This window comes from Sinocyclocheilus grahami, unplaced genomic scaffold (assembly GCF_001515645.1).
Source record: "Sinocyclocheilus grahami isolate Dianchi unplaced genomic scaffold, SAMN03320097.WGS_v1.1 scaffold17.1, whole genome shotgun sequence".
In the NCBI taxonomy this organism is placed as follows: Eukaryota; Metazoa; Chordata; class Actinopteri; order Cypriniformes; family Cyprinidae; genus Sinocyclocheilus; species Sinocyclocheilus grahami.
The window spans coordinates 5,866,160-5,885,264 of NW_015505196.1; the positions used below are offsets into that span (position 1 = coordinate 5,866,160).

Below are 19,105 nucleotides of genomic sequence, written 5' to 3' on the forward strand. Positions count from 1 at the left end.
TAGCAGGTGTAATTTGGTGACGAATCTCTGTAGCGTGTACTACAGCATCAGATTTACGGTCTAACTGTCAACAATAAAGGGTGTACCCAGCAAGTTATGGTAAAAATGTCTTTATGTCGTAAAACAAATTGTGATTACGTTTTATGTACCTCACAGGGTTATTACTTACATTAAGTATAAACTTGAAATAACCGAAGAATAAAGTTGAAAGTTGAAAATGAAACAGAGTAGGTCAATCATAAAAGGAAAATCTATTAGGCTGTTACCAAGTTCGAATTGAAAAAAATTTTGATAAAAAATTATTTACCTGTTATAAATCTATATAATTTACATTAATTATCTCCCTTGTAGTGCTGGGTGCATTTTCTTTAAATAAATATCTTGTCTGTTAAATGAAAAGTGCATTCGCCTGTGCATGTGTACGAAATGATAGTAAATGTCACTTAATTTATTCAGTTCACTAAATGAGTCAGGTTGCATTAAATGTGTTACCTATACTGATGGAAACGATCCAGATACTGTAAAATGATTCAAATGACAAAGTCTGTTACATAATATTTAGATGTGGATTTTGTAACTAAATAGTTTGGGGTCTTTTTGACCCCAAATTGTCACGATCGCTGCCGGAAGGAACCCGGAGCCGTGGATTACACTAAATAGTCTTTATTAAATCCAACTCAGGCGCAAGGACCGAAGAATGACACATGAACACAAGTTAGTAGACCCGACAGAGACGGACTGCACAGACTAGGACTTAAATACTTGAGCAAATGAAGCTAATTAGTGACACACACCTGGACCAAATAACACAATCAAACATGAGGGAGAAACTGGGTCACCGGGAGCAAAACACACACAAACAGTCCATGGGCATGACACAAATGACATTTGCTGAAAAAAAAAAGTTCCCATTATTGAATTGACATGAGACTTTGTACCGTTGTCAACACTTGCTAGCTCTACAACTGAACAATTAAATTTAATTGATATCTGGTTGTATGTTAGTGTGAAAAAAAGTCACACTCAGGATGTTTGAAACTGAAATGAATGGGGAAACAATATATACCCATATATAGACTATCAATGGAAGACTAAAAATCTGATTTCTGTTACATAATATGTCAAAAATGTTGGTTACAATGCTGAAAACACACAAAAACTGAAGGGGTGATGCCACAGCACATCCACAATGGAGGAAAAACACACACATGAAACTTAAGTCCAAAAAATGGCTAAACCTTGACAAAGAGTCATTTTTATCATAATAATAATGATGTCATAATATCTCAACATAAATCTAAATTATATATATATATTTACAAAGCTTGGGATCCATTAGAACTAAACAATTGTAGGCCAGATAGTATCCCACCTGTTATGCCAAAGGCATGTGACCGAACAACTTACAACCCATTCTAACAGTAATACGTTTAGAACACCCCAAGCAGTTTGGCTTTAGACTTAGACTAGACAAGGGTGGAGTTGTTGGAGCCATATGTGAAACTGCTGATCATGGTGTTTCTAATACAAATTTAAACATTCAACTCATTGTCCTCCAGGTTCTTAAAGTGCTCGAAAAGCCTCCAGTCCAGGGGTCTGAGCCCAGACTTCAGCTGCAACCGCAATCAAACATGCCTGCAGCTAATCAAGGGGTGCTTCTCAAATGGAAGACTGCACCTTAACATCCTTCCTCATCCAGTCCTTCATAGACTTCATGGCTAGAGTCCTGCTCAGTATTAAACACTGGAATGGAATTGTCTAGTAAGCACATATGGATACATCATACACATTTCCACAATAATAATATAAAAATTATAATTTGTTGAATACTTTATATTAAAAGCTGACTTTCTATTAATGCCGTATAGGCAATGACAACCTGTGATCTCCCAATGGTTTACATTGTGCACAGTTTAGCATTATGTGATTAATTTACAACAAAACAAAATATGCCTTCATCTCCATAATCATTTTTTGTCTTGTGTGACATAAGGAAATTAAACGAGCTCAGTGCTGATTAATTTTCAGCTAATTATTTTTCGTAATTTGAAATGTGTGCAAAGGATTGTGGGTGACAGAAGGACGCGAAGGATACACCTAATGCATTCTTCAAAACAGGCTAAATGAAGCATGCAAAACAAAAACAGTTCTAGGAACAACTTACAGATCTTGCATTTAAAACTTGCACATCTCAGCACACCTTCCCCTCAACAGAAAAGGCCTACAGCAGTATAGTGGCATGTGTACTTCACTTTTGAGAGCTTAGCCAAAGATGACATTAAAGAAGAAGCCCAAATGAACCTTTCACCTCCTTCCACCTTCCTCTCCTCCATTTGAAGCAGTATATGGCAGTGGCTGCCATTTCAGACATCTGCTGAAAATGATGCATTACAACTGGGGGGAAATTAAGTCTGTTTTCAGAAACCTGAAAATGGGTACCTTAAACTATGGGTACCTCAAACCTTGTTCAATTTTTTAAAAATAAAAAAAGAAGCTGAATGGAATTGCAAGACATAACATATAGATTAAAATCCAACAAGTTTACACACTATAAGGGTATAATATCAGTAAAACCTGAATTGGTTCTATCACTCTCTCTCCTCTCCACCTGTAGCTGGTGTGTGGTGAGCGCACTGGCACCATTGTACGATGGCTGCCATCACATCATGCAAGTGCACACTGATGGTGGTTGAGGAGAGACCCCCTCATATGATTGTAACGCACTTTGGGTGTACAGCAATACACAATGAAAGTGTTATTTAAAATCCCTCATTCATTTAAAAAATCATTTGATCCAATTTATGTAGCGACTTGTGTCATGGGAACTACTGTATGTGGCTATGAATGAATGAAATCCACCATGGCTGCAGTGAAGAAGTGTGGTCCCACATCTGTTTCACAGACTTCAGAATGCCAAGTCATCCCAGGCTGCATCCGAGCCCCACTATAGACTTGAAGAAACTTGATTTTGCCCATTCTCAAAACGTGATTTCAACTGAGGGACCCGCCCTTGGAACACAATTTTCACCAGGGCCCTCAGGTACAACCTGCATCAGGGCCCCGCATACCCCAGATATGGCCCTGAGGGTTTCATACCTACTAACTGATCCAGCGAGTATGTAAATGCAGCTAATGTTACTTGCTTAAGCAAATGGAAATATTACACTCTTGAAGGACATTTGCAATGTTACAGTTGCAATCAAAATTATGACCTGCAAGACATTTTGCTGCAGAGAACAAATTTTTTTTTAAACAATTCAACAAAGGCATTAGTACGCTATTAGAGAAAGTTTATTAATACACATCTGAGTAATTCTAAAAAGGTCAAGTTGATTTATAATGAAGAATTTCAAATTGGCTCTAAACATTCATGTTCAAAATTATTTAAATTATAAATTATTTTTATAATTAAAAATATAACACTGATTGGGGGGTGCTTAGAAGCTTCTGTCACCTCTCTACTGCAATCTTGGCCCATTCCTCACATGAAAACCTTTCAGATCACTGATAATCTTTGGCTTCCACATTGCCACTGCTTTTTTTTTTCAAATTCAACAAAATATTTTCAATGGAATTTAAATCTGGAGACTTAATAGGCCACTCAAGAACATTCTATGACCGATCCCTGAACCAATCATAAGCAGTTCTACTTCATGTTTGACCATGAAGATGGTGTACTTCTGCTCATTAGCTTTGCCTTTTTTGGATCAGACATACCGCTGATATCATTGGTCCAAAAAGTTGTTGTTGGGTCACATCACTCCATAAAACATTCTTCCAGAAATCCACAGGTCTATCCAAATGAATTTAAGCATGTTCAAGTCGGCCTTATATGTTCTCAGTGGCATTCAGCAAGATGCCCCAACATGAAGGCCATACTTGCCTTGTGCTCTTCTTATACTCTGCATTGAGATGTTTTTCATATTCCAAGTCTTTGGCAATACGTGGCAATATGTGTCATTAAAGACCTTCAGAAGACCTTCGGCAAATTTGAGATCGGTCTAAAGTTTGAGTAAACTGCAGTATCTAGTGTGGGCTTCTTGCAAATTGGTGTCACAGAAGTTACGAGGAAGATGAGGAAGTATGTGAAAGAAATAAAAAAAGAAGAAGAGAATTCCCAATAGAATTCTCTGCACATAGTCACAGATGACACACCTTGGCCTAAATATGTTTAACGAGGGAAAAAAGCACACAATTAAGGTATAAAGTAGATGACACATAATATTTGATGTGTTCATGTGAAAAAATGCTCATTTATTCCAAAGACCTGTTTAACCATAAGTCATAATCACTTGACTCAATTTCTGGTGTCCCAAAGATAGGATTTTTCAATCATGAAAACAAGTGTATCTTTAAAAGTGCAATTTGATTTGGTGTGCAAATTAATTGTCATTTAATTATTATGATTAAAACAGACCTAAAAAAATTCTCTCTTCAGTTATTTTGGTTTAAAACATCTTTCTTTATTCTGTGTCATTTTTTCAGACAGTTTGTTTCAGGGTGTGAGCACATTCAGAACATGTTATGCTCACACACAAACAAGCCATCTAACAAACACACAAATTGTCCCTCTTTCACAATCATATTGTATTGTATTTATTTCCTCTTGGGTGTGGAATGTTACAAACAAGCACAAACGTGCACAAACTCTAATCACATCAACATCTCTGACACATTGATGGACAGACGTACACACAGACACACCTACTTTTATAATATGTATCTAACAACACATAAGTGCAACCCGACATTTGGAGTATTTTCTCAGAAACCTAAAAATAGAAGAAAAACAGCAGTGATCTACTTCATAAATACAAGCTAAACTAAAACACAGGAGAAAAGGATAGCATACATCTCACATGCATTTCGAAAGAAAAACAAGATAAAATGTCTCACTAGATCAGTTTTTAATGTTTAATTAGATGTGTTACTTGCTCTTTTTGCTGAAATTCACTAGACATTTCTAAGTGAACCATTAGTGTAAGATGTGTCAAATTGTTCACTGGGAAGTCGCAAATTATTTATTAATGCAAGATGGTATATGGCAAATTCTGACTTGAGATTTGATCTGTCAGCTATTGAAAAAGATTTATACGTGAAACTTCTAGTGTGACATAGAACGCTAACAGATCCAAAGTGACTCAGACTCTCATATACGCAAATGCAGAATACTGAAAAGCATGACAAACGGATGAACAATTACAACAGCCTTTAATTGGCCTGCCAAACCACATTTATTCACCTGAATGTTTTGATGAAAATAATAATAATAACGAGACGAAATAACGTTATAACATTTAGTTTCGTCTCGTTTTGGTCAATGAAAATGAACAGACATTTTAGCATAGTTTTTATTTTGTAAGCCACATTTTGTCTCGTTTTTATTCGTCAACGATATTGCATTGTACATTTAATTATCGTTATCGTCATCGTCACATGACCAGCATTTTCGTCTCCTTTTCGTCACGTGATAAAGGTTCGTTGACGACTATATTTAGTCATAATTTTCGTTGACGAAAGCAACACTAATGATACCTGATCTTTACACTTTTTGGTTGAAAGTCTGCTAAAGCTCCACCCTTTACTTTTATAGTTTGTTCATTGTAATTTTTAATGACTGAGAAATCAAACCTGATATGTCATCTCTGGTTATTTATAATCACATGTGTGCACTGCACTTTTACCATATGCTGTATTTCTTTTCTTAAGTAGTTTGTAATTTTTTGGCCTTTTTCTGGAATTTGACATTGTTATATAGATTAACTGATGTAAAGAGGCAAAATACGTTTGTGTTCTTTGGTAAAATATGTTATGATTCACCTTTTCTCTTATTGTCATATCCTCGAGATTATCAGGCTATAAATAAACACTAGTGTTTAAAGTGATAGTAGAGTCGACAGATTTGCAAATGAGAAAGACCACTGCAGACAATTCACTTAAAGGGTATAATTATAGAAAGAATACATTTTGGGGAAAGGCGGGGATCCTTTTTGAACAGCATAGTTTCCAACACATGTCATTCATTACTCACGTACTATATGTGCTGTTCCAAATATAGGCAAGAATATCACATATAGGTATTTTTCTATTATTATTTATTTGTTTTAGATGCAAGGTTTTTACAGATAATACATTAATGGAATATTTCCCCCAAAAATGAAAATTGTGTCATTTTTATGTGGGAAAATTGTGAAAGAATGATCATTTTTGAATGATCATCAACTATTTCTTTAAACAAATTCTAAATAGTAATTACTTTTGGAGATAAAGATAATGCAAACAAAAATATACACAGCAGTTTTCAAAAGTATGTAAAAAGTTTTGATAATACATTGATAAGTGGTCATTGTGGGTTAACAACAAGGTAATTTGTATTATAATATAGATTTCTATTATAATTAGTTTCATAGAGTAAAGGTTATATTATTTCCATACAGTTTTGTTTTTCAAATATCTCATATATAGTAGGCCTATATAATTTGTTCATTGAAGAATGCTCATTTTTCCAGTTTAGCTGAATACCTTTTGATATATGACATTAGTCCTGCTTCACTTAAATATGTTACATGGAAGATTAATCTGATACAGGATTTAAATCAGAACCATTTGTGTAATGAGCATGAGACCAAGAAAGGCTAAAAAGGTGTTGGCTTCACAAAGATATAATTTCGAATAAGCTGAAATGTGTAAAGAATGAGGTGGACCAAGATTCCTGTTATGATGAGAGAGCAGAGAGCAATTTGAAAATGATGGAACAAAATATCTTTTACAATTCAAGGTACGGCTGCTTTCATCAGTCTAAAAGAAATGTTAATCTCTCACAATAAAGTCTAATTAAAGTCCTAAATAAAAATGTTTGATTTGTTAACAGCTGAGTTAGAGGGTGAATGGTTAATTGTCTGGTTAAGTGCCAATTTGATCTGAATTCAGTCAGTTTAAGTTAATTTAGTTGGCTCAGCAACCTATTTTACTTGACAAATTGACAATATGGCAAATTTTGGGTCAATGACAAAACCGTTAAAAAAAAAAAAAATTTAATGTTACACTAGATATGTTTAACCAGAGGTGTAAAGTTCTTTACAAAGTTGTCTGGATGGTTTCGAGGACATTTTTGATTGTTCACTACCCTAAAACTTTTTTTAAAAATCACAAACATGTGAGCTACTATATTGTAAGAACAGTTCATCAAACCTCTCATTTCTGCCTGGCCAGAGAATTTTCTCCACATTACACAGAATGTTTTCTCTTGCTTTTTGTCTAAGACATTTTAAGGAATATTAATTTGTCAGCAGGAATTAAGTTTTAATAGTATGCAATCAAATCATTTCTAAAGGAGAAAACGGCTACGCAACTGTATTCAGAATTGGTTATAATGGTGGAAGGAACAATTTAAAAAATGGGTGGTTTTCAGACTGCGACTGCATCAGCGTTAAAATATGATTGAATTTTGTCAGAGCTCATTTCTGTCATTCTGCGTATCTCCAACGTACTTATGTGACATTGAATTACTGCATCATCATGAAAGTTTGTCTTTTTTGCATGGCTTTTTAAGACTTGTCAGTTTAAACTTTCAAATTATTTTTAAACAATTAAAGTGCGATCACAAAAAACACAAAAAGAACTCTTTGTATGGCTTATTCAATTTAAAATGTCAAATAAACACAAGGTTATGTCAAGATTCTGTTCTTGGAGTGGTTATTTGAGTGTTGTTTGGAAACTGTATATGCTGTGTGTGTAGTTCCCTTTCATGGGAACTTCGAACTGCGTCCTCTCGGGGTTGCTATGGGGAACGCCTCGTCGTGACCTGTGTGTCTGAAGCATACATTGAAAAAACACCAACTCGTTGGTCGGCGACAGTCATGACGTCACTACCGGTGCGACTATAGTATAAACAGGCACCGGGAGCTACACATCATTCTCTTCTTCGTCTTCATTGACAGAGCTCCGACGCGGGAACCATGGTGGGTGAGTATGATCCATGTCTAATATATGTATATATGAATATATATACATATATTAGACATGTATACATATATTTATATATGAATATATATTTAAGTGGTAAGTGTGCACGTTTTTGCTTTGCCCACTTTTCTAAAATCCTGTATGGTAAGAGCTACGCGGAAAGACTTCGTGCTCTTTTTGAGTGGTTTAAAACCCCAGTTCTGCCTTGGGCACCACTCCTCATATGTATCCTCTGGATACCTACTTAACAGGGTGTTGCTACAAGGGGTCTGTTGAGACAGTTCCTTCAGCACATACAAAGAGAAACGTGCGGTAGCCCCTGTGTGACAGGCCAAGACTAGTATGATTCTAGGCTCTTGGTCGTATTCCCTTAAAGGAATCTATTTCTGATTCCAAGCCTTGAGCTCTACCCCGGGCCCAGGAGTCTGGCCCTAACAGGTAAGTATTTTGGGGTATGTAGCCTAGGCCTTTGGCCGTAGGAAATAACGTCACTGACAGCCGTCTAACGTCCCAGGGGCAACTCTCATAGCAATATGGTAGAGTTGGTACTTAGTGCTCGCCATGGTTCTGGCTTGCACTTCCCTCAGCATGGTGGCGTGGGTATACCGTTCCCCATAGTGACCCCTAGAGGACGCAGTTCGAAGTTCCCATGAAAGGGAACATCTCAGGTTACTTATGTAACCATGGTTCCCTGAATAGGGAACGAGACACTGAACGAGTTGGTGTTTTATCAATGTATGCTTCAGACACGGGTCACGACGAGGCGTTCCCCATAGCGACCCCTAGAGGACGCAGTGTCTCGTTCCCTACTCAGGGAACCATGGTTACATAAGTAACCTGAGACGTTTTCTTTTGTGTGTTTCTTTCTTCTTTGGCTCTAATTGCTTACAGGTGGAGTTGTTCACTAGGATGGATTCGATTGGCGACAGGAGGGATTGCCTCAGTATTTAAGCCTCTAGAATGGAATCTCCGGCTCCTCCATTGTCAAAGTTTTTTTCTACTGTGTAATGAGTGATTGTGAAAGAATCGCTAAAAGATACATTTGTTGTTATCTGTTGAATTAAGTGAATTACTAAGTTATGATTCATGATAGTTACGTTCGGCTCCTTTCTTCCTGACCATAGTTAACTTGGAGCATGGTAGGGAGGTGGGCGCCTGTTTGTTTTGTTCATTTTCTCTTGTTTATGTTAGCAGGGAGGGAAGATTTTGTATACTAGGGTACAACGGGGCTAAAGGCGCCCCGGGGTAAAAGGTGCCTTTGATATTATTTTCCCCTAAACCACTAGATGGCGTAGCACTTTCCAAAACATTTGTTCCCCTTCAGGAACTCGAGCTGCGTCGAAAAAGCTATGGGAGCGCCTTCAGCGTGACAACGCTCTGAATCACGTGTGTAATCAGTCCAATGGATGGGCGAGATATCATGAGCGGGGTGACGTAGCGACCCGGGAAGCTTAAAGCACGTGCGGTGGATACATTTCTGACATTCAGCAAGCACTCTGTGTGTGTGTCAGTACTCTGTGTCTTGTCAGTCATATTTACTGTTGTTTGTCTGCCATCGATTCAGTAACAAAATGCCAAAAGCCAAAGACAAGCATAAGGGTGAGAGCAGGCAGCATTATAGGCTGTGTGTTCCTCCCTGCCCGCGTTATATTACGGGTGGGGATACACACAGTCTGTGTGTTGTCTGCTTGTGGGCGAAGCATGCAGAGTCAGCTCTCGAGGGAGCGGGTCAGGCTGGTGCTTGCTTGCACACTATGGCGGTGTTGCAAGCATAACAAGCTGACCTGCTGAAAGAGCTGGATGAGGGCGAGGAAGTTAAGTTTGAGCATATCACCGAACTCAGACGAACCGAAGCTCTGTCTTTCCGTGCCATCAATGAGACCGTCCCCACTATCAGCAGGTCCATGGCAGCACTGGAGGCCACTTTTGCTAATTTAACAACGGGAAAAACGGTTGGTACGCCCAGCACATGGTCTAAAAGGGTTGTCCCTATTCTCTTAATGAGCAATGGGTGTGTTTTGGTCATAACGTGCAATAAACCAATCAGAGTCTCATCTCCCATTCCCTTTAAGAGTCAGTTGCGCTCATGCCATGGCAGATTTGCTATTTACACGGCAAAATTTGCAAGCGCAAAGACAGAACAGAGATGTTCTCCAGAGATGAAACGGAGCTGCTCGTGCGCGAGCAAATAGGTAGCCTAATTCTGATACATGCAATGACTATCCATTATGACATGTAGGCAATTTTATATTTTTGTAGCCTACACAATAATAATCTTTTACAGTGCAATCCTTTAATTTTTAATATTTGGCATGTTTGTGTGCTGCTGTGCATCCCTGTGTGTGTAATAAGCAGATTGTAAAAAAACTACTGCGCCATTGACTTTAGACCAGGTTTTTGATAATCAATGGTGCAGTCTATTTCAGTTGCCTCAAAATAGCAACGCGCCAGCAATGCGCCTGAACACACATCGTTTTCAGACCAGCACGCCCATGGGCGCACAAATGGGCGCAAATGGATTTTCTATTTAAACAACGTGACGCAGGACATGAAAATAACAACTGCGTCGGGCTGAAACTAGCAAAAAACATGTGCATCGCGCCTGGTGCCGCATTGCGCCGGGTGTATGATAGGGCCCTATGTGTGTATAATATTATATTATATATTTTGTTGTTGCTGTCACTTTAACGTTTAATGCATGGATCCTATATTACCTATTCAATGGCAACCACACTGCCTATTACTGTCACTATCTTATTACGTTCCCTTCATCTCTTTCACTATGCTCCAAACAATACCCAGCTGCAGAGACAGGCATGCATGTTGCAGACCAATTAGAACAAAGGGGATTATCTTAAAATAAACACACATAATGGTCTGTGAGAACCCTTCGTGGATCATAAAGACAAGAGATAAAATAGCTCCTTTAGTGGCAGACCCTTTTACTGTTTTTAGTGGTATGAATGCATCCGAGACAGAAAAAGATACGTATTTCATAAAATATTTATAGGTGGTCTAGCAGGTGAACAAGAAGCAACATAAGGACCACATGAAATTTTGAATGTCACTCAACAGATTAACACGTAATCAGAAATGGGGTTTAGCAATTGCGTTTTGTGCTTTGTAAACATGATGAAAATCAGTTGATCGGAAAACAGTCAAATTTTTTTATCTGTCTGTTGTTTGTTTTGAAGTTGCACAGATCTGTTGATGAACTGTCACAGCGCAGAACTGGTAAAGCCAGTAGTGTCACAGCCCAACCCACATCAAATGCGTCAAATCTGAGTCATTGTGAAAAAAGCAACTATCAATAAAATTGTATTACATAGCCTATTTATTTATTTTTAGCCAAGCCAAGATTTGAGTTTTTAAAAAACAAAAATAATAAAATAAATTAAATAAAATAGCTTTTGTGCCGTTTTATATAAAGAAAAGTCTTTCATTTTAAATCAGCTGTAATTGTAGTTTGTAAGTTAATTCAGTCTTATGGGATTGATTTCCCCTGCAATTCTGTTCAAAAAATTGACTGGTTATACCCCACTAGCAGATAATAAACATAATACCTGGTGAAACATGGAATGGTCAGATTGCAGCGTTCTGCTCAATTTCAGAGGATCAAAGTGATTTTGTGACTTTCATATATTTAGTGCTTTGGTCCTCACATATTGAAACTCTGTTATTTACTGTAGTTACGCCTATCTTGGTGATAAAGGCTTTGCTTCAAAAGGCCTTTAGTTCGACAACAAAAGGGGCCCTTGCTGGCCCCGTCTGAACACGTCACTGAAGCCAGCCTATATATATAACATCCATGCCCTCACATGGTGTTGGCAAAAGTAGCCTACAATCAATACTTTATACAAACATGTTTTAAAGTGTTGAGCATTATAACTATTCACAGAAATTTCTGTTGAGCATTTAGAGGTGTTTAAGTTCCACAGAGTCCACACAGAGAGGAAGCCATCCTGCTTTATCTTTTACATTTCCTAGAACTCGAGAAAATTGTAGGGCTCCAAAAAAAAAAAGTTCCTTGTACTGCAGGTGCGTAGAGCCAGTAGGATATTTGAAAATGAGCAAATGGAGCACTGAAGATAGCAATGTGCTGAAACGTTTGCTTGCTTGCTCGTGCCCATTTGTTTTTAATTCACATGCACTTTGCACTTTTGCACAATGCAATTTATAAAAATTAAAAATGTTTTTGTAGACTTTTTAGTCTTGAGTGGATCAGTGTGCAGTTAGCCACCCTCTTGCTCACTTTCTTTTACATTTCCTAACATAAATTCCTTCAAAGTGAGACCTATTTGGAGAAGCTGTACTGTAGTGAATGTGGACCTGATCCTGTGCAACAGGTTAAGGGCAGGTTCCCATAGTGAGATGTCAGATGAGTCCTCAGAAAAAGAACTAAATGTCTTTCAGAGGTGCCAAAGGCTGCATTTAATTACTTTGCTACACACATACACAGTAAAAAAATAAAAAATAAAATAAATAAGGTGAACGCACACCCCCGTTTTCAAGAGACATTAACTGGTTTTGATGGTCTGTCATCAGATTATTATTATTATTTTAACTGTACATTCCAAAACAGTCCACAACGTGAAATAAAATCGAAAAATAGCACTTTCTATTCGATTTTAATTCTACTTTATTTATTTTTTTATAAATTTAAACACTAGCTTTCTATTTTTTCTATTCTATCTACTTGTTTTTCTTTGTGTGTGTGTGTGTGTGTGTATATATATATAATATATATATATACACATACCTTGCTACACTGCCTTAGGCTAGCTGAGACTTGTCATTTGCACTTTTATATTGTTGCCCTTAGTTTTGACTGCTTTTATTGTCCTCATTTGTAAGTCGCTTTGGATAAAAGCGTCTGCTAAATGACTAAATGTAAAAAGGAAGAACGTGTGTGCAGCATAGGCTGCACTTCACAGCGTGGTGTAACTAATTGTGGGTGCAGCTCAACCTTCAATACACGTTATCATTCCGATTCTCTTCTATTTATTACTCACATTGGTTCTACCATAAATCATTAATAGGACAAAAATATAATATTTTATTTAGACGCCTACCTTTACTTTAACAAAGAAGTGGGGCTGGCTGGTACGTGAAGTGAAGTGAAACATGGCACGCTGAGGACCTCTGCTGTATGTAGCCTATGTATACCCACTGAAAGCTTCTGTTACCAAGCTAAATTCCCTCTGTATATAATAGAATTATTTTATATTTAAATGAATTATATTTCGACTCGATTATGTTAGATCCACATATTTAAAGGTGCTGCGATGTTAGCCATACATGAATGTCTACCAGAGCTTAACTCAGAAACATTCCACATGTACCTTTTGTTCACAAAGAAGTCAGACAGCACTACAAAATGGCTAACATTCCATTTAGTGTATTGGAAACGGAGTGTTAGTTTGTGTTGAAGATGTTTTATCCATCATCATAATAACCACTCTGTCTTTGGTAGAGCATTTATCAGAAGGACTGGTATGATGGGCCCAAATGAATTTTCCAACATATTAAAGCTGTAAAGCTCTGTATTGTATATACCAACAATTAAGGATAGGCTACAATAATGTTCTCATTAGTATTGAATTGTTTTATTAAATTATAGTTTTTAGCTACACAGTCTTAAAACATTCATTGTGATTTGTACATACATATGTCATCAGGTGCAATATGTTATTTTAGATAAAGTACATTAAGTGTGAATAAAGAAGTGATCAACACATTCTAAATTTTTTCCCTTAACATTAAATACATACTACCAAACAAATCTTTCATTTAGAAAACAAGATTCTCATTACTTTACATAACAGTTTTTTAAATAAATAAAATCATTCCTTAAATAGTAGATGTTGTTTTTTTTAATCACAGTTACATCACATTTAGAGAGGTTCTGTATGCCCAGCAATACAGGAAAATTAATATTTTAAGCATCAAAGTTTGTTCTTGAATACCTCTAGAAGATGCTGTTTCGAGTTGTGTACTGTACATTGTATGATCGTCTTCTGTGCCAACGTTTTCTGATTGCTGCACAGCAACCACACAGCAAACACTAAACACATCAACAGACAAAGTGAGAGTTAGCATCATGGAAGGGAATTTTATACAGTTAAAAACACTTTTAATCAGCTGTACATTATAAACATTATATATATATATATATATACAGTGGTGTGAAAAAGTGTTGGCCCCCTCCAGAAAGGGGGCCAACACTTTTTCACACCACTGTATATATATATATATAAGTTATAATTTTAGAATATAAAGGCAAATTTAAGTCTGATAAGACAAAAGAGTAACAATTGCATGTTGTCATTCCAATGCACATATTATGTACAGTTTATAAACGGGGGTGTGCGTTCACCTTATTTATTTTATTTTTTATTTTTTTACTGTGTATGTGTGTAGCAAAGTAATTAAATGCAGCCTTTGGCACCTCCTAATACTTACGCAAAGGAGAATCCAGCAAGGTACGAGCCCGATGACAATAGCGCAGGGGACAATGATAGCCACAATCCATGCTACGTTTGTACTGTTGTTTAAGATTGTACTGGTCAGGACTGTGGGGTAATAGGTGGTTGGAGTGGCTGTTGTAGTAAGTCCGAGGAAAGCAGAGACCAAGCCGAAACTGTCGATGTCACTGTCTGTGAAAACATACTGTACGTTGGCCTCAATCACGGAGGAGTTACCCCTGTGGAGAAAATGTACAATGAGAAATGAAGCAAAATAAATAAACTGATCTTTCCTTCCCTCACCCAAAACTACTCAATGATGACAGCAGATCTCTTGAAATCATTTAAAACACTGCTTAAAAAAATAAATAATACTGAGCCAGAACTTACTTGAAATTGATTTGATTGAAATTAAAGTAAGTAGTTGTTGTTTTATTCAGGATCTTGGACACCTGAAAAGCAGAAATACATTTAATTGATTAATTTGTTTATGGCTAATGTGACCGAAATAAAGCAATTTCTCTATTCTCAATTTCTCAGTATCTGTAACTCACAAATGTATTTATATAGTCCTGAATCACTGTGAAGGTCTCATTCCTGAATTCAACTCTTTCAGACATGGACACATTGCTGATTTCAAATCCAAAGTTCAGAGAGAAGGAGTTGTCATCAATTTCTTTAGGGGGAAAAAATAAATAAAATAAACAAAACGACAATTAGTTATGGTGTGGTTATATGTGGATGATAAAATTTCACTCATCCATTCAGGGATTACTGATTTAACCATTTTCCTTCAAAGGAAAAACTTACTACATAATAGTACACCATTTGCATTCAAATGTTATGTGCACAACAAAAAAGGCAGGAGAGAAAAACTAACTTGTATAGGTGACATTCACAAAGTTCACAAGCTTAGTCAGATCTTTTGTTGTGAGGGATCGTTTCATTCTCAGTTTCATTCCAGACAACAGGGTGTTAGCCACATTTACAACGTTACTCTCACTTGGGATAGTACCCCGTGTTTTAAACACAAGGCTGATGTATATGATCACCTTCCCAAGCCTGCAAAAGATTGTACATTTATTTATTTGGAAGATTTATTCCATGTTACCATCTATTTTCAAAAGATAATAGAGAAGAATGCAAAGAGAAAATGAATTATTGCTCTTACACGTTTGGTGGAGATGTGCTTATTGTCAGAGTACTGGCTGTCGTTAAGTCTGTAAAAAAGTAATGATTAGTGGAGAATAATCTTTAAATCAAAGTATTCAGTGTTTATGGAGCATATAAAATGTGACATTGCATGTGTGGATGTGGTAATACCTTCCTTAGCTTTGAACATTTCCTTGACAAAGGGGCTGTTTATGCTCAAGTCACTTTCTGAGAAAACATACTGAACACTGGCCAGAATCACTGTGCTATTACCACTGTGTGGAGATTCAAATGTGCAATGAGGAACAGAAGTAGCTGTCTAAAAACCTCATCTACTCATACTAAAAACGAATCAATGTTAAAAGCAGATTTTGTACAATCATTAAGACATTTCTTCAGATTCAGAACTTACTCGAATGCAATGTGTTGCAGATCAAACTGAGAAGCTGAGGGATCCTTTAGGATGTCGACAAGCTGGAGAGTGGAGAAATAAATACAGAGATTAATGTGTTTATTAATGTTCAAGTTAATGTGATTAGAATAAGGCATATTCATTTTTCACAGGAAGTTTCTGTGAGGAACCATTAAAGCAAAGTGTCTCAATCTCACCAATTTATTTATAGTGCTTTTGATTGAAGTATAGGTTTCATTCCTTAGTTCACGTTTCTCAGACATGGATATATTAGTGATTTCAAATTCAAATGTGAGAGCATAGGAGGTTTCATTAAGTTCTTAAAACACAGAAGAAAAATTATTAGTTGTGTGGTTATATGTGACTGATTACATTTTCTTTAAAAGCAAGCTACTACAGGTCTACACAATAAAATTCATTTGCATTCAAATTACATATTCAGAACAAAAAGGAGCTTAAAGAGGAGAGAAAAACTCACTTGTATAGCCGATATCCACAAGGCTCGTACCCTGGGTTGGTGGTGCGTCTACTTTAGTTCTGTAACGTGGGTTGAGCGTAGAGCTGGCCAGGTTTATAATGTAATCCTTACTAGGGATTGGGCCCAGTGTGTGAAACACCAATCGAATATTTATGTAAGCCTTCCCCAACCTACCAAAGATGATGAAATAACAGTAATATAAAGACAGATTCAGAAAATAACTGGCTTTTACAAAATGACACTGGAATCATGGCTCTTACAATGTTTGTGGAGAAGTTATGCTTGATGTCAGAGTACTGGCTGTTGTTAAGACTGTAAAATAAAGTAATGATTAGTGGAGAATAATCTTTAAAGTAGTGCTTTAAATCAAAGTATTCAGTGTTCATGGAGCATATAAAAATGTGACATTGCATGTGTGGATGTGGTAATACCTTCCTTAGCTTTGAACATTTCCTTGACAAAGGCGCTGTTTATGCTCAAGTCACTTTCTGAGAAAACATACTGAACACTGGCCAGAATCACTGTGCTATTACCACTGTGTGGAGATTCAAATGTGCAATGAGGAACAGAAGTAGCTGTCTAAAAACCTCATCTACTCATACTAAAAACGAATCAATGTTAAAAGCAGATTTTGTACAATCATTAAGACATTTCTTCAGATTCAGAACTTACTCGAATGCAATGTGTTGCAGATCAAACTGAGAAGCTGAGGGATCCTTTAGGATGTCGACAAGCTGGAGAGTGGAGAAATAAATGCAGAGATTAATGTGTTTAAAGTTAATGTGATTAGAATAAGGCATATTCATTTTCACAGGAAGTTTCTGTGAGGAACCATTAAAGCAAAGTGTGTCAATCTCACCAATTTATTTATAGTGCTTTTGATTGAAGTATAGGTTTCATTCCTTAGTTCACGTTTCTCAGACATGGATATATTAGTGATTTCAAATCCAAATGTGAGAGCATAGGAGGTTTCATTAAGTTCTTAAAACACAGAAGAAAAATTATTAGTTGTGTGGTTATATGTGACTGATTACATTTTCTTTAAAAGCAAGCTACTATAGGTCTACACAATAAAATTCATTTGCATTCAAATTAAATATTCAGAACAAAAAGGAGCTTAAAGAGGAGAGAAAAACTCACTTGTATAGCCGATATCCACAAGGCTCGTACCCTGGGTTGGTGGTGCGACTACTTTAGTTCTGTAACGTGGGTTGAGCGTAGAGCTGGCCAAGTTTATAATGTAATCCTTACTAGGGATTGGGCCCAGTGTGTGAAACACCAATCGAATATTTATGTAAGCCTTCCCCAACCTACCAAAGATGATGAAATAACAGTAATATAAAGACAGATTCAGAAAATAACTGGCTTTTACAAAATGACACTGGAATCATGGCTCTTACAATGTTTGTGGAGAAGTTATGCTTGATGTCAGAGTACTGGCTGTTGTTAAGACTGTAAAATAAAGTAATGATTAGTCAAGAAGGATTGCAGTTACAGTATTTGGTGTTGATGGAGCAACACATTTAAAACAAAATCTTAAGTAATGTTTGATTTTCAGTTTTGACAAACCTGTCAATGAACTAAGCGCCTGTAGGAATTTGACTGGTTTTATGACATCTGCATCTTGGAAGTTGTACTCCATACTGCCCTCAATCTGATTGAATGTACTCCTAGAGAAAAACAACAATATACAGCATCTGTTGCACACCGTATCAGGACATCAATGCATATTCACAGAACAATCACAGAGAATTTTCTTGGAAATTTATTTTTTTATTTTCATATATTTTCATGTGGGGAAAAAAAAAGCAGATTATGACAGACTGCATCTTACTTGAAGTTGGATGAAATGGGTTGTAAAGCTGGACTGCTAGGTTCGTTCAGAAGAGTGTTTAGCTGCAGGTAAAAACTCAAATCATGAATCAAACTGAACTGAATACTGGATCCCTCTGTGAATATTTGCATGGGGTCTACACATTTAAATTAGTAATTGGTGAATGCTTACCGCTTTATTGATTGTATCCTGTACTTGCAGGTAGATGTTGTTTCTGAGTCCAGAGTCCCTTGGCATGCTGAGGCCACTCATATAAAATTTTAAAATGACAGCATAGGAAGATTCCGAAACTTCTGTTTAGAAAGAAATGGTTATTTTTGATTGGGTGAAAATTTGACATTCATTGCTGTTTTGCTCATATCCATTTAAAACACTTCTACAGGTGCATCTCAATAAATTAGAATGTCGTGGAAAAGTTCATTTATTTCAGTAATTCAACTCAAATTGTGAAACTCGTGTAGTAAATAAATTCAATGCACACAGACTGAAGTAGTTTAAGTCTTTGGTTCTTTTAATTGATGATTTTGGCTCACATTTAACAAAAACCCACCAATTCACTATCTCAACAAATTAGAATACTTTATAAGACCAATAAAAATAAAACATTTTTAGTGAATTGTTGGCCTTCTGGAAAGTATGTTCATTTACTGTACATGTACTCAATACTTGGTAGGGGCTCCCTTTGCTTTAATTACTGCCTCAATTCGGCGTGGCTGGAGGTGATTCAGTTTGTGGCACTGCTGAGGTGGTATGGAAGCCCAGGTTTCTTTGACAGTGGCCTTCAGCTCATCTGCATTTTT

The 19,105-nt window shown here is 36.6% G+C and overlaps 1 protein-coding gene across 1 annotated transcript in view; it reads right to left on the reverse strand.

Moving 5' to 3' along the window:
- Positions 1–13,564: 13,564 nt before the first annotated feature.
- Positions 13,565–19,105, reverse strand: part of LOC107551753 (uncharacterized) — a 12,287-nt gene continuing 6,746 nt past the window's right edge. Inside the window, exons 6-24 of the mRNA XM_016233480.1 lie at positions 18,477–18,598; positions 18,306–18,367; positions 18,041–18,141; positions 17,872–17,923; positions 17,612–17,781; positions 17,331–17,452; positions 17,144–17,205; positions 16,903–17,006; positions 16,732–16,783; positions 16,472–16,641; positions 16,191–16,312; positions 15,994–16,055; positions 15,753–15,856; positions 15,601–15,649; positions 15,310–15,491; positions 14,984–15,105; positions 14,820–14,881; positions 14,428–14,668; positions 13,565–14,029 (exon numbers count right to left, since the gene is read on the reverse strand). Of these exons, the coding sequence (XP_016088966.1) occupies positions 13,934–14,029; positions 14,428–14,668; positions 14,820–14,881; positions 14,984–15,105; positions 15,310–15,491; positions 15,601–15,649; positions 15,753–15,856; positions 15,994–16,055; positions 16,191–16,312; positions 16,472–16,641; positions 16,732–16,783; positions 16,903–17,006; positions 17,144–17,205; positions 17,331–17,452; positions 17,612–17,781; positions 17,872–17,923; positions 18,041–18,141; positions 18,306–18,367; positions 18,477–18,598 (2,057 nt within the window). The 3' untranslated portion in view covers positions 13,565–13,933. The remainder of the gene's footprint in view (positions 14,030–14,427; positions 14,669–14,819; positions 14,882–14,983; positions 15,106–15,309; positions 15,492–15,600; positions 15,650–15,752; positions 15,857–15,993; positions 16,056–16,190; positions 16,313–16,471; positions 16,642–16,731; positions 16,784–16,902; positions 17,007–17,143; positions 17,206–17,330; positions 17,453–17,611; positions 17,782–17,871; positions 17,924–18,040; positions 18,142–18,305; positions 18,368–18,476; positions 18,599–19,105) is intronic.